Source organism: Heterodontus francisci, chromosome 7 (genome assembly GCF_036365525.1).
Source record: "Heterodontus francisci isolate sHetFra1 chromosome 7, sHetFra1.hap1, whole genome shotgun sequence".
NCBI classification, from domain to species: domain Eukaryota; kingdom Metazoa; phylum Chordata; class Chondrichthyes; order Heterodontiformes; family Heterodontidae; genus Heterodontus; species Heterodontus francisci.
In genome coordinates, this window is record NC_090377.1 from 92,264,748 (window position 1) to 92,279,517 (window position 14,770).

General features: G+C 41.6%; 1 protein-coding gene across 6 annotated transcripts in view; it reads left to right on the forward strand.

Annotated features, from left to right (window-relative positions):
- Window positions 1-14,770, forward strand: part of myo1b (myosin IB) — a 306,869-nt gene that overhangs the window by 214,999 nt on the left and 77,100 nt on the right. For all 6 annotated transcript variants that reach the window (XM_068035658.1, XM_068035660.1, XM_068035654.1 and 3 more), the window contains one exon: window positions 8,282-8,386. In XM_068035658.1, coding sequence (XP_067891759.1) covers window positions 8,282-8,386 — 105 coding nt within the window. The remainder of the gene's footprint in view (window positions 1-8,281; window positions 8,387-14,770) is intronic.

The window sequence follows — 14,770 nt, forward strand, 5'->3', positions numbered from 1 at the left end:
GTCTTTACAATTGAAGATTTGATTTATCGCTCGTGGGAAGTAGTTTTTCTTATTGTAACAGAGGGGAGCAGGGAGGCGGTGGTGGGCAATGGGGATTCAGTGGGGGGGGTGGGGGGTTGGGGGTTAGACTTAACATCCCTACATCCAAGCTGCTCTTAACCTACAGTATTCTAATATACAACAAGGTACAGTAATTAGAGGTAACTGTGAAAGTTACTGATGAATGCACACAGCAATGTTACAACACTGTCCAAAACTGTCCAGGACACTAGCTATGTGTGACAAATTGGGAATCCAGATTGCGTTTATATTAGTAAGTTAAAAATGAGTAATAGACATTGTCATTGGGCATTTGATCTTAATACTCATATTGACACAGCATATATATGTGCACTTTAACCTTTTTGTGTGCTTGTTGGTAAAATGGAGAGCAGAATACAAGAATATTTTTTGGCTGTTGTGAGTGTTTTACTTCCTTGGCTACTGAATGGTGGTAGATGTGTAGTAAATCTACGCATGTGAAGTATATTTACCCTGTATTGTATGAAAGGTGTTTTCCACTAAAATTGATGCATGTGCTAATGTGGTGGTGCCATAGCCATGCCTGTGGCCAGTCAGTGCTTTCTATTAGACAACAACAGAAACTATTAGGCAATTCAGCAAGTTATTCTTCCCCTTTAAATTAACTGAAGCTATTGCGTGTTTAGTAATGGAAATATTGCTGCCACCTTGGAATACATATTTCAGATGGCACTTTTTGTAAACTATACCCTGCAGCCAAGATGTGATTCTTACATAGCATCTTCCAGCCAAAACAGTTTAGGATATTGAAATTTAATATGTAGAGCTGATTTTTTTTTTTAACTGTAGTCTTTGCTAAAATATAACCAGTTCTTCAGGCTCATTAATTGGCATTTATTCCATATTTTTGGTATGTAATGTCACATTTTTAAGAATTAATTTAGTTGCTGCTTGACTAGCTTAATGGAATCACATAATATGTGAGAGTAGACTTAGAGTTATAATTGAATGATGACCAACAAGCATTTGGCCCCATTTTACCAAATGAAAAATATTCTCCAAGTTTTGAGTTACTAATCTTCAGAAATTATGTCGTAAAATAGCAAATTGTTTGGCTGATTGTGGCCTGGATGTTGTGTATTAAGTGAATGGAATATATATAGGGCGAAGTGGAGGCAGAGAGCCTGTGTCAGCACAAATGAGCTGTAGCACTGCTGACTGTGGAGAATGTCAGCAGTCACCCTGCTCACACATTGCTTCTCATTATCACAGTGGCTTTTTTTAAGTCAACATTTTCCTGAGCATTTTAAAGACTTCAAAAGAAAAAAAAGTGCAAAAGAAAATCTTAAGGAGCAGCAATTGTATAAATCACAGTACAAACTGTCATTGTGCAAAAGTCAACAATAGAAGATTGTACTGAGGTGTTGGCCTAGATTCTGTGCTGAAGTCCAGAGTGAGTTTAACTCAGGCAAGTGGGTGACCAACTAAATCAGAGACAAGGATTAGTACACTGATAGTGTGTTGGTCCACCATCAATCAACCTATAAAGGAGGCAAATCCCATATCTCCAATTGTACCAACTTTCATTGTTCCTGCAGAGGTCTGGGGCCACCAAAGGAGTTCAATGTGCAGGGCATCAAAGAGGGAAGAGTGATAGTCAAAAATATCACCACTCCCTCAGAGCCCAAAATTCAATGTGGGAAGGAGGACTAGGAAACTAGTGGTGGGGGCAGAAGGGGTGGGGTTGGGGGAAGTGCTTGGTTGACCAGGAAATTAAAAGACTCCCCAATTCATCCCCTACAAGTTATTACCTTAATTTCTGAAGATTATTGACAAACATCATCAAAAATTTAATTGTCTGTGCGTGTGGCACTAGTTACTGATGAGTGGATCCTAGTTCAGTTGGTTGTGACTGAAAGTTAAGTTGCTGCGATAAATTGAGGGTGTAGCTGGGAAGCCTCGTTTTTACCACCAACCTTAATGAATCCTGGCAAGTTTCCTTTCAGTTGCAGCCAGCTGCAGAAAACCTGTGATCTAGAAGCTGTAGCACTGATGTGGCTGTCGCTCAATATAAAAGTAGCTTAAGAAATACGGACTAGTTAACCTTTTGTTTTTGGAGATGGACTAGAAAAATCCCCAAATATTTTTTTTTAGATTAGAGATACAGCACTGAAACAGGCCCTTCGGCCCACCGAGTCTGTACTGAACATCAACCACCCATTTATACTAATCCTATATTCCTACCAAACATCCCCACCTGTCCCTATATTTCCCTACCACCTACCTATACTAGTGACAATTTATAATGGCCAATTTACCTATCAACCTGCAAGTCTTTTGGCTTGTGGGAGGAAACCGGAGCACCCGGAGAAAACCCACGCAGACACAGGGAGAACTTGCAAACTCCACACAGGCAGTACCCGGAATCGAACCCGGGTCCCTGGAGCTGTGAGGCTGCGGTGCTAACCACTGCGCCACTGTGCAGACTATTCTGTCTTAACACTGAATTCTCTCCTATGAAGTGCACAGGTTTAGTTGCTACCTTTGCACCAGTGGAAACTGTGTTTAAAATCCAGCTTGCACTCTTAACAAGCCAAATTATAGGTGTTCACCTTTAAATATGGAAATTGCAAAAAATTTATGACAGAATTACATAATCGACTGTATATCCAGCTCTTCACTTTAATATTGAATCATTGGAGTTAGTGTTGAGCTATGTAAGCTTGTACAATGAAGTGTATTGTAAAGTACGTATTCCATTTCTCTGAAAGTTGGATCATCTTGCAGTACTGTCTTTGGCTATTGTAGTCAATTTAAATTGCTTAAAGCAGCTGCCACATTAAATCGTATTACCAGCTTTGAAGACTTGGGTCCTGATTTTTCTTTAAGCTGTGAACAATTGTAATTGAAGAAGTATCTCTTATGAGAAAATCTCATACAAAAGAAAGTACACTTTGTCCTGAAGACATTTTAGAAACTTGGAAACCTTTGCTGTGCACAGAGGACCATGTACAGTAAGAACCTCAGTAGTTGGTTAACCTGCTATTTAGGATGTAATATCATATGCAGCAATTGAGCACATTCTGGGTTTAGAATCATAAAAAGTTTAAGGCACAGAAAGAGGCCACTTGGCCCATCGTGTCTGCGCCGGCCGAAAAACGATCCACTATTCGAATCCCACCTTCCAGCATTTAGTCCGTAGCCCTGCAGAGTACAGCACTTGAGGTGCATATCCAGACTCCTTTTGAATGACTTGAGGGTCTCTGCCTCAAATACCCTTTCAAGCAGTGAGTTCCAGACCCCTGCCACCCTCTGGGTGAAAAAGTTTTTCCTCATCTCCTCTTTAATTTTTCTACCAATCACTTTTAAATCTATTCCCCCTCATCACTGACCCCTTTGCTAAGGAGAATAGACCCTTCACCTCCACTCTATCCAGTCCCCTCAAAATTTTGTACATTTCAATCCGATCTCTCCTCAGCCTTCTCTGTTCCAAGGAGAACAATCCCAGCCTATCCAATCTTTCCACATAGCTGCATTTTTCCAGTACTGGCAACATCCTTGTAAATCTCCTCTGTACCCTCTCTAGTGCATTTACATTCTTTCCGTAATGAGGTGACCAGAACTGCACACAGTACTCAAGTTGTGGCCTAACCAATGAATTATACAGTTCCAGAATAACCTCTCTGCTCTTATATTCTATACCTTGTCTAATAAAGAAACGGATTCCATATGCCTTCTTAACCACCTTACCGACCTGTCCTGCTACCTTCAGGGATCTGTGGACATTCACTCCAAGGTCCCTTACTTCCTCTACACTTCTCAGTATTTTCCCATTTATCGTGTATTCCTTTGCATTGTTTGACCTCCCCAAATGCTTCACCTCTTACTTCTCCAAGTTGAATTCCATTTGCTCCTTTTCTGCTTATCTGACCAGACCATCAATATCTTCCTGCAACCTACAGCTATCCTCCTCGCTATCTACCACACGGCCAATCTTTGTGTCATCTGCAAACTTCTTGATCATGCCCCCTACGTTAATATACACCACAAAAAGCAGGGAACCCAGTACTGAGCCCTGTGGAACGCCACTGGAAACAGCCCTCCAGTTGCTAAAACAGTCGTCAACAATTACCCTTTGTTTTCTGCCACTGAGCCAATTTTGTATCCACCTTGCTGCATTCCCCTGGATCCCATGGGATTTTATTTTTCTAACCAGTCTGCATGTGGGACCTTGTCAAAATCCTTGCTACAATCCATGTAGACTACATCAACTACACTACCTTCCTTGTTACTTCTTCAAAAAAATTCTATCAAGTTGGTCAAACAAGATCTTCCCTGAACAAATCCATGCTGACTATCCTTGATTAGCCTGTGCCTTTCAAAGTGACAGTTTATCCTGTCTCTCAGAATAGATTCCAATAATTTGCCCACTACTGAGGTTAGACTGACTGGCCTGTAATTATTCGGTCTATCCTTCACTCCCTTTTTAAACAGAGGTACAATGTTAGCAGTTCTCCAATCCTCCGGCACCACACCTGTATCCAGTGAGGACTGGAAAATGATGGTCAGACGCTCTGCTATTTCCTAGTTTCTTAGTGATGACTCTGAGTTTGCTTTTTGCAAACAGGTTACGGTCCCTTTGATGACACTTGTGGTTAATAATTAGTAATACTTACACTGAGACTTTAAAACTTGGTGGAAATCTGGAATAAAAATATAGAATTGTTGAAATCCTCAGTCGGCCAAAGAGTACCTGAACGAGAAAGAAAGGTTAATATTTCAGATTTTTATGAATGATTAAAACTGAAACATGAACTCCTTTTTTCAGATGTTGCTGTTCTTTGCATGTGTTTCACATATTACATTTCATTATTAATACAGAAATTATCACCTTAGCAATTACAACTATTACTGTTGAGGGTTCCTCATAGCTATCTCCATCTGTAAGTACTGACGTGTCAATCTCTATTATATTTCGGTTTTATTGCACTTTAAAAGCTGTTGTATATGACTCATTGTAATCAAATCTGCATCAATTTGAGAAATAGAACAAAATTCCATTTACATGTGAGTGACATGGTACAAGGAACCTTTCCACAGAAACATTCAACAACTTAGATTCGCACATGTGTATCAAAAAGTCCGAGTGATTTAAGGAAGAGAGATGGATCACTAGCATCAAGCAAAATAATTTAAAAGACAAGGAAGAAAGATTGAAAACATGTTAAAATAAATTGTCTTTTTTTTTAAGGAGGCTTTTACCAGGAAGTGGAAATGGAAATCAGAAACTCAACAAGCTACTGAGGCTAGGTCAATTGAAAATTTTAAAATTGAGATTGATAATTTTTGTAAGGCAAGGGCATTAAAGATTATGGAACCAAAGCAGGTGGAAGGAGTTAAGGCACAGGCCAGCCATGATCTAATTGAATGGCAGAACAGACTTGAGGGGCTGAATGGCTTGCTCCTATTCTTCTGTTCCTTTTAGAAATGTAATGAGGTGCAGTGATTTTGGAACAGAATTGCAAAGGCTGAAAAATGCCAGAGTGAAGGAGGAAAGGGACGACTAGTAATCCCAGGACTGTTGAGTGCAAACCATAAGATGTTTGGCTGGAGAGGATCCCTTAAATAGGACAGGGTGAGTGTTGCCACTGGGCTTTGCTAATTGTAGGCTGACTACCTTGCCTGTCAAAGGGGATGCTCCTTATTCTGATCTATTCAGCTGTGAATCATTAGTGAGAGAATGAATGCTTCCATTGTCACAGTTTTCCATCTCACAAGTCTTGAATACAATGGAGGTGAGAGACATGGGGTGGGGGGTTGGGTTGGGGGGTTAGGGAGAATGGGGATAAAAAAGCAGTGAGGCTGGGGATTAGTGGAAAGTGGACTCACTAATTAAAACATTCAACTTGCATAAAATGGCAGTGCCAATAAAACCAAAGCCCTATCAGTTGACACAGCTTGGATGGGTAAATAACAGAGGAAATGCAACACAGCAGCCCAGTCAAAATAGGGCCACTTCTTTTGGAGAAACCCAGGCAAACGACCAATATCTAGAGTGCAGCACATCCATCGAATTTTAAAAGGGGAAAAGATGAATCCTGAAGTCATGATCAATTGGCCTCTAGGCTAAAGTGTGAAAAAGCAGTCTTATCCATAGCTTTTAAATGTTTCTCAGTGACCTACTATTTTGTAAAGTACGCCCGACAGATCCAGCTTGGTTACAACTATGAAGATAAAGAAAGATTATGCAAATTTGAGAGAGAGGCAGATTCATTCAGATGTTGCCAAGCCCACCTAACAACAGCATCAAAAAGCAAAAAAACTCAGAAATGACACTGAATGTAAGGTTAATTCAAATTGCAGAGCCATCATTTTCTATTCACTAGTTTTAATTGGTGAGAAATCACAGGTATGTAAATCAGTTATGCTCCCAAATTTCCAATGTATGTTCCTGCCTTGCTCAGCTTTGCGGCAGGAGCACTAAACACAAAAATCTAAAGCTCACAAGTACATAAAAACCTGAATAGAAATACAAGATGGTATTTGCTAAGAAGAAGTATAGGGGCACAGTCCTCTGGAAATTGATGTTTTTACATTAAGAACAATACATTTTTATACTTCACATTGATAGACTTTTCATTTTAAAAGAAGACAAATGAAGTGCATTTTCAACAAACCTGTTAGTTTTTGGGGGGAACTAAATGGACTATCAGCCAAGGAACCTTATTCCCCTTCACAAAAATACAGTCCATTTTAAGACTTTTGTGGGCCTTTGTAAAATTTGCTTTGTACTTTTGTTTAGCTGACATATGGACCTTCATGCCAGTTGTTAATTTTTGCCTTCAACTTCTTTTACTAGCACCAATTATGTGTTCAGAAAAGGGCAAGCAGTGGAGGGATGCCAAGAAGGTCAGGCCAACCAAGAGGTGCCCTTGTCCTTCCATCAACACCTATCAGCATTTACAAAGAGATGGGTGGGGGGGTCGAACCAGGAGGAATGACCTTGCTTTGGGAGATGCAATTTGAGACTGTCCTTCTGAGCTGAGTACTTCCATAAAGTTTTCCATCAGAAGAGGCACATCGAGACAGCGGGAATGAGTGATGCGAGGGTGTCAGCTAATGAGAAACGGCACAGTTGGGGGATTAGTACCAAATACAACCATTATATCGTGGTTAAAACTTTCAATGGTGGAACACCATTTCCAATTTAATGCTGGCATTTCCCTTTCAATTCATGCTGGAAATCCTTTTTTCCACTCTCGCCCCCATACCCCACTCCACACCCATCAGCTTTGCTCTTGGCTTGTTGCTGCTGATGTAAGAGATTCACATCGTGGGCACAAATTGATGATATTGAGAACTCCTGCCCATGGGTTCCAAGGTCATTCAATCACCTACAGAGGCTATTATAGGTGGCAAGAGCAGTGCCAGGAGGGGAAAAGCTTGATTTTTGTTTGTTGACGGTGCCCACAAAATGGTGACTATCCATGTCAAACATGAATGATTGTCTTATAAAGAAGTGAAAAGGTGGCTTAGTTCCTGTGTTGTAAATTAAATCCGAAAATTAATATTTTTTGCGACATGGAGGATTACCACATTACCAATGACAACTGATCATTGCTAATGTTGTTAATCAGCATTGTGCCAGACAGCTAATAATGATACACCAATGCTGTTGTGATGGTAACGATGAAGGCTGTATTAAGCAATTAGATACCTTGCTCTGCCTTACTATGTCCACATGAGACCAGTACCTTAAGTAACGACGGGGAAATGGTGTACTCTGCACTCAGCTGCTATGTGGAGAAATATGATTGATTTGGTTGCTGAAGGTGCATTATTATATTAAGTTTATTAATTTGGACATTGTGTACAATCTCTGATGGTTCTTTAATTTTCTTTTTCTCGCAACAGAACTCTGTAAGTATGATCTGTTTGCAGTGGCAGCTTTGCTGCATGTGGCATTCATTTACTTAATTAATAATAATTTAAATGCTGTAAACTGCTACAATGAAGCTTGGAAATCAAAAGCTCATTTGAGCTACCCTTTGTGTGTAATTCTGCTTCATGGCATTTGCAGTTTGCTTTCTTTGTTAGGCTCTACCGCTTTAATGAAATGTCGTGGCAAGTACTTTCCAGGACATATGCTGCTTGTGTCTATGATCAGTCCGTGATTGTTGAGTTGCAGTGGAATGAATGTTGACGGGTAGCACATGCAAAGCTCAGACCAACAGAACTTTTATTTCCTCTTTCCTTGCAGAACAACAGTTTTGAGCAGTTCATCATTAATTACTGCAATGAGAAATTGCAGCAGATCTTCATCGAGCTAACTCTGAAGGAAGAACAGGAGGAGTACGTCAAAGAGGTAATGACCCACTTTTGCCATATCATTGACATTTGTTTCATCAGTATTAGAAGAAGGTGATCTGTGCTGAGTTAACAAATCTTGGCTGAGGCAGTACTTGGGGTGCTAGGATTGGTCTCAGTACCTCTGGGCTAGGAAAATCAGTCAGACCGTTTCAGCTCCTGATTTGCTACCCAGTGACCAGCACTAGAGGGGGCATGTGTGTGGATGTCAGTTGAGGAGAGGATTAAGTGTATAGTGACATCACCAATAAGTGAGTAACCTATGGATACTCACTCTCTAGGACTACTAGTTAGATGCTGTTTAACAATACATATCCTATTAATTACACAATCGACTTAATTGACTCTGTTCCTTCTCCATTTCAGCTTGTATTTAATATTCACCGTCTTATGTTCTAAACCTTTCAAATAAATATATATTACATGTTCGAAATTAAGTTGATTAGAAGAGAGAATGTCAGTGGCTCTGTGAGGAATAACGGAATCTCTGAACCAACTTTAATTCATTTTTCTCCTGAGTATATACCTCTGCCTATATCAGACAGTGGTTGATTTGCTATGAATTTCAGTGGAGGTTCCCAGGGGTTGTCTGTCAGATTGGTGGGTGGGATTTAGAAATCTCAAATTAAACAAAGGGATCTTCAATAGTGAGCAGCTACTGCTATGCCATGTTTGTTAGGAGTACATTAACAATGCTGCATGGAATGTGTTCATTTTATTTAATGACATCTTTCGCTTGCAGAATCCATTTGCATGCTTGCACCAACATCCCTAGCTTTTGTTCACAGTTGATCTGAATAGTGTCATTGTAAATGTATGTCTCCCTTTCTTTGCCCAGTGCACTGCCCTGCATTTTGGTTGATTATGTTGCAGGATTAAATGCTTGCTTTCTCATTGTGGGTTTTGGGTTTCTCCCTCTCCATCTTGTGCATTGCCTAAGGATTAAATGCTTGCTTTGTCAACCTAACACTAGTGGTGTTGATGAAGTGCTCATTTTCTTTGAATATCTATATTCAAACTGCTCATCAGTGTTTTAGAGCTCTACGAATTATTGTGTTCCAGCAACAAGGCAATCCCAATAATGAAGAAAAAGGTCTTCATAAAAATTTTATCTGTACCATTATCATAGAATCATTGAAATGTACAGCCGGGAAGGAGGCTACCCAGCCCATTATGTCCACGCCAGCCAACAAGCAGCCCTCCACCTAATCCCACTCTCCAGGTCCTGGTCCACAGCCCCACAGGTCACGACACCTCAGCTGCATATCCAAGTAGTATTTAAATATTCTGAGGGCTTCTGCCTGTACCACCCGTTCAGTCAGCAAGTTCCAGATCCCCACCACCCTCTGGCAAAGAATTCCCTCCAAAAAGGCAAGTATCCCATCTACCTTCTTGACTACCTTATCTACCTGTCCAGCAACCTTCAGGGATCTGTGGACATGCACTCCAAGTTCCCTCTGTTCCTCTACACTTCTCAGTATTCTACCATTTATTGTGTCTTCCCTTGCCTTTTTAGTTTTCCCCAAATGCACTACTTCGCACCTCAAATCCATGCCCCCGGTCATGGACCCCTCAACCAAGGAGAATAGGGCCCTCCCATCCACTCAGTCTAGACCTCTCACAATTCTTTGCACTTCAGTTAGATCTCCCCCCACCGCCACGACCCCCCACCCCCCCCCCCTCCCCCCCTCCTCTGTTTCAAAGAAAACAACCCAAGCCTATCCAAACTTTCCTCATAATTGAAATTCTCCAGTCCAGGCAACATCCCCATGAATCTCCTCTGTACTCTTTCCAGTGCAATCACATCTTTCCTATAGTGTGGTAACCAGGACTGCACACAGTACTCCAGCTGTGGCCTACCCAGTGTTCCATACAGTTCCAGCACAACCTCCCAGCTCTTACATTCTATGTCTCGACTAATTTCATATACCTTCTTCAGCACCCCATCTACCTGTCCAGCCATCCTTGGAGATCTAAGGTCCTTCTGTTGCTCTATACTTCAGTACCCTAGCATTAATGTGTGTTCTCTTGCCTTGTTAGTCTTTCCCAAATATTTTACCTCATACCTCTCTGGTTTGAACTCCATTTCCCACTTTTCCATCCACATGACGAGTCCATTGATATCTTCCTGCAGTCTACAGCTCTCTTCCTTTTTTTTTGCCATCAAGCCACATGCAAACTGTCTGCAAACGCCTTAATCATACTTTTTTTTATTTGTTCAAGGGACGTGAGTGTTAGTGGCAAGGCCAGCATTTATTTCCCATCCCTAATTGCCTTTGAGAAGGTGGCGATGAGCTGCCTTCTTGAACTGCTGCAGTCCATGTGGTGTAGGTATGAAAAAGTGCTATTCTGCACTGGCTTGACACAGCTGAGTGGCTTGTTAGGCATTTCAGAGGGCACTTAAGAGTCAACCACATTGCTGTGGATCTGGAGTCACATGTAGGCCAGACTGGGTAAGGATGGCAGTTTTCCTCCCATGAAGGACATTAGTGAACCAGATGGATTTTTATAACAATGCGATAGTTTCATGATCATTATTTATGAGACTAGCACTTTATTCCAGATTTATTAATTGAATTTAAATTCCTCTAGCTGCCATGGTAGGATTTGAACTTGTGGTCAGAATTTTACATGCCCCCCCCCCCAACCCCACCCAAGAGCGGAATGGTGGTGGAGGGGGTGCGTAAAATGGAGTGGGAGGCTTGGGGGGCCCTGCCTGACCCGCTCCCGCCTTCACTGCCATTTTACATGGGGTGGTGGCGGCGGCGGCGAGAAATGGCCCACCCACCCCAGGCCAATCAAGGCCCTTAAGTGGCCAGTTAACGGCCACTTAAGGGCCTCCACCCGCCGTCACACGGATTTTACCACTGGCAAGTGGGTGGCCCAGGCCCGAGAAAAGCTGCCTGTTAAAAGTAGGTGGCTTTCTGACGGCCTGGAGGACCCTCAAAATCAGGCACCCTGTGCCCGACGGAGCGCTGCCCCCGATGCCTCAACCACCCCCAAAGCCCAACATGCACCCCCCCCCCCCCCCCCCCCCCGCCGTCCCCTGTCCCCCCAGTCAACCATCCTTGCCTGGGGTCCAACCGATCACCCCCGGCGAGGTTCCAAAAACTTACCTTTTCCCGAGGCCATCCTTCCCCTTCAGTCAGATTGCAGTCCCAGCAGTGGCCACCACTCCCGATGGCGCTGCTGGGACTAAGAGCTGCTAGTCCACTGATTGGCCTGCAGCTCCATTAGGTGGGACTTCCTGCCTCAATGAGGTGGAAGTCCTGCCTCGGACCAATTAAGGGCCTGGGGACCGTAAAATCTGGACTGGATCCCCAGGACAGGCGGAGGCGGGATCACCACTGACTTTTCGGTCGGTGGATGGCTCCCTTTCAACGTGGGTAAAATTCCGGCCTGTGTCTCCAGAGCATTAGTCTGGCCCTTTGGATTACTAGTCCAGTAATATTACACTATGCTACTGTTTTCCCCTTACATTCAAGTCCAAATCATTGATATTTACCACAAAAAAGTAAGGGACCTAGTATAGTAATGAGCCCTGTGGAACCCCACTGGAAACAGAAATACAATCAAATAAACACACATCAACCATCACCCTTTGCTTCAACCATGGATCCAATTTGCCACTCTGCCTTGGATCTCATGGGCTTTTACTTTCATGACCAGTCTGCCATGCGAGACCTTAACAAATGTCTTGCTGAAATCTATTTAGACTACATCAAATGCATTACCCTCATTGACCCTCCTTGTTACTGTCTCAAACTATTCAATCATGTTAGTCAGACACAACCTTCCCTTAACAAATCTGTGCTGACTGTCCTTGATTAATCTACAGTATTTTGCTTTTATTTACTTGATTAATCTGTGTCTTTCTAAATGAAGATTTATCCTGTCCCTCAGAATTTTTTCCAATAATTTTCCCACCACCAAGGTTAGGCTGACAGAGCGAATCTATCCCTTTTTTCCTTTTTAAACAATGGTACAACAGTAGCTAACCTCCAGTCCTCTGGCACCATGCCTGTAGCCAGAGAGGATTGGAAAATAATAGTCTGAGCCTCCCCCATTTCCTCTCCTGCTTCCCTTAACACCCTAGGATCTATTTTGTCCGGACCTGGGGATTTATCCATTTTCAAAGGTGTTAAACCCCTTAATAATTCCTCTCTCACCTATGTTACTTTCATTTAATATTTCACTTCTACTCCCTAATTGCAATGTCTGTATTTTCCCTCTCTTTTGTGAAAACAGACTCAAAGTATTCATTAAAAACCACACCAGCATCCTCTGCATCCACACAAAAGTTACCCTTATGGTCCCTAAATGGCTTTACTCTTTTTTAGTTATCCTCTTGATCCTTATGTATTTATAAAAAATCTTTGTTTTCCTTGATTTTACTTGCCAATATTTTATTCCTGATAAACATGTAATATAAAACTTTTCACATGTGAATGAAGGAGCCTACACATCTAACACATCAGTTGGCAGTGTCTTCTGTTTCGAAGAGAAGAGAGAAATTAAAGGGGGAGAGAGAAATAGGAGAGAAAGAAAGAAATGAAGAGAAGAGAGATAGAACATCAAGAAAGAGGGGAGGAGAAACGAGAAATGGAAAAGGAAGAATCAGAACTGGAAAGTGGAGGAGAATGGGGAAAAAGGAAGGGGAGAAAGAAATGTAATGAAAAGTTGGGAATAAATCAGAAGGGAAGCAAATGGAAGGGAAGAAGGAGAGAGCAACTGATCTGAATGAGGGAGGAAAATGTAAGTGAGGCACAAGTTGAAGCCTTTTGGCACAATGCCTGTTGTTGTAGTTGGTCCACTTTGGGTCTATCATTTCTAATGTCACTTCCTGCCTCTTTCCTTATACCCTTTTAATATTTTCCTTTTAAACTGTTCAAAATGTTGTGATCAACTTGTCCTTAATGGCCACTTGTGCTAGTGCATTCCATGTTCTGTCAGCCTTTTACATTAAAAAAAAAATCTTTTAAACTCTGTATGCTTCGGTGATTAATCTGATATTATGCCCCCTGTTAGCAACACTTTAATCATTGGAAATAATCTTCTCCATTCATCCTCTTAAATCTTTTCAGAGTTTCCAACATTTCTTTGGGAATCTTTCTACCTTTTCTGCCCCAGTGGACACAATCCTGGGTTTTCAAGTCTCTCATCATAACTGCATTCTGTCATCCTATAAATCTACACCTTTTCCATGACTCTTACCTTCTTTCTACAGGAGCTGCATGCAGTACTCCAACTAATCAATATCTAGCACAGAAAGATGACAATTTCCTTCTTTTTGTATTCAGTGCTGTGATATTTAAAATGCAGAATCCAGTTTTCCATTCTTATGGCTTTCTTTCACCTGCAATCTTGCTTTTATAGATTCCTGCATTTGCATGCTGAACCATAGAATGGTTACAGCATAGAAGGAGGCCATTCAGCCCATCATGCCCACCTGCAAGAACAACTCAGCTTGACCCAATCCCCTGCCCTTTCCCCATAGCCCTGCAAGTTTTTCTCTGTTCCTCTACCACGTTGAGAATGTTACAGGATGTATTTCCATTCCTGGTTTTCAAAGTGTACTACTTCATCTTTTATATATTGTTGTACTAAATATCTGCCTACTGCCCTAACATGTCTCCCACAAACTTCAGTTTTTTTCATCTTACTTGGTTTAGTATTGTTAGGAAGCTTTTGATATTCCCTCTGCATCCATCATGAGATCACAAGATAATCATAGATGAGGAAGGCTATTTGGCCCTTGTTACATCATCTATCCAGAATGGCCCTGGAGTTCTCCATGCAGCATCCAACTGGTTCTTAAATGATTGCACGGATTTTCCCTCCATTAAATATCCAGGCAACCATTCCATGTATTGATCATTCTGTGTGAAGAACTTCCTGATGTCAGTCTTATTTGGCTTTTCTTAGTTTGAATACATATTCCCTTGTGCTAATCTCACAATTTAATTTTACAATAGTTTCCTGGATTTACCTTTTTCGTTCTGTTTACTATCATCTTTAGGGTTACCTGTCAAGACGCCTCCATTTGAGGCTGGAAAGTCATAGTTTGGCCAATCTTTCCTCACAACGCAGACCTTTAGGGATCAGTCTCATGGATCTTCACTTTAATACTTGAAACTTTCCTTTCCATTTTTATGGCTTTCTTTCACCTTCAATCTTGTTTTTATAGATTCCTGCATTTGCATGCTGAACCATAGCATGGTTACAGCATAAAAGGAGGTCATTCAGGCCATCATATCCATCTGCAAGAACAACTCAGCTTGACCCAATCCACAGCCCTATTCTCGTAGCCCTGCAAATTTTTCTCTGTTCCTCTACCCCGTTGAGAATGTTACAGGATATATTTCTGATCAGTGTCTCACTG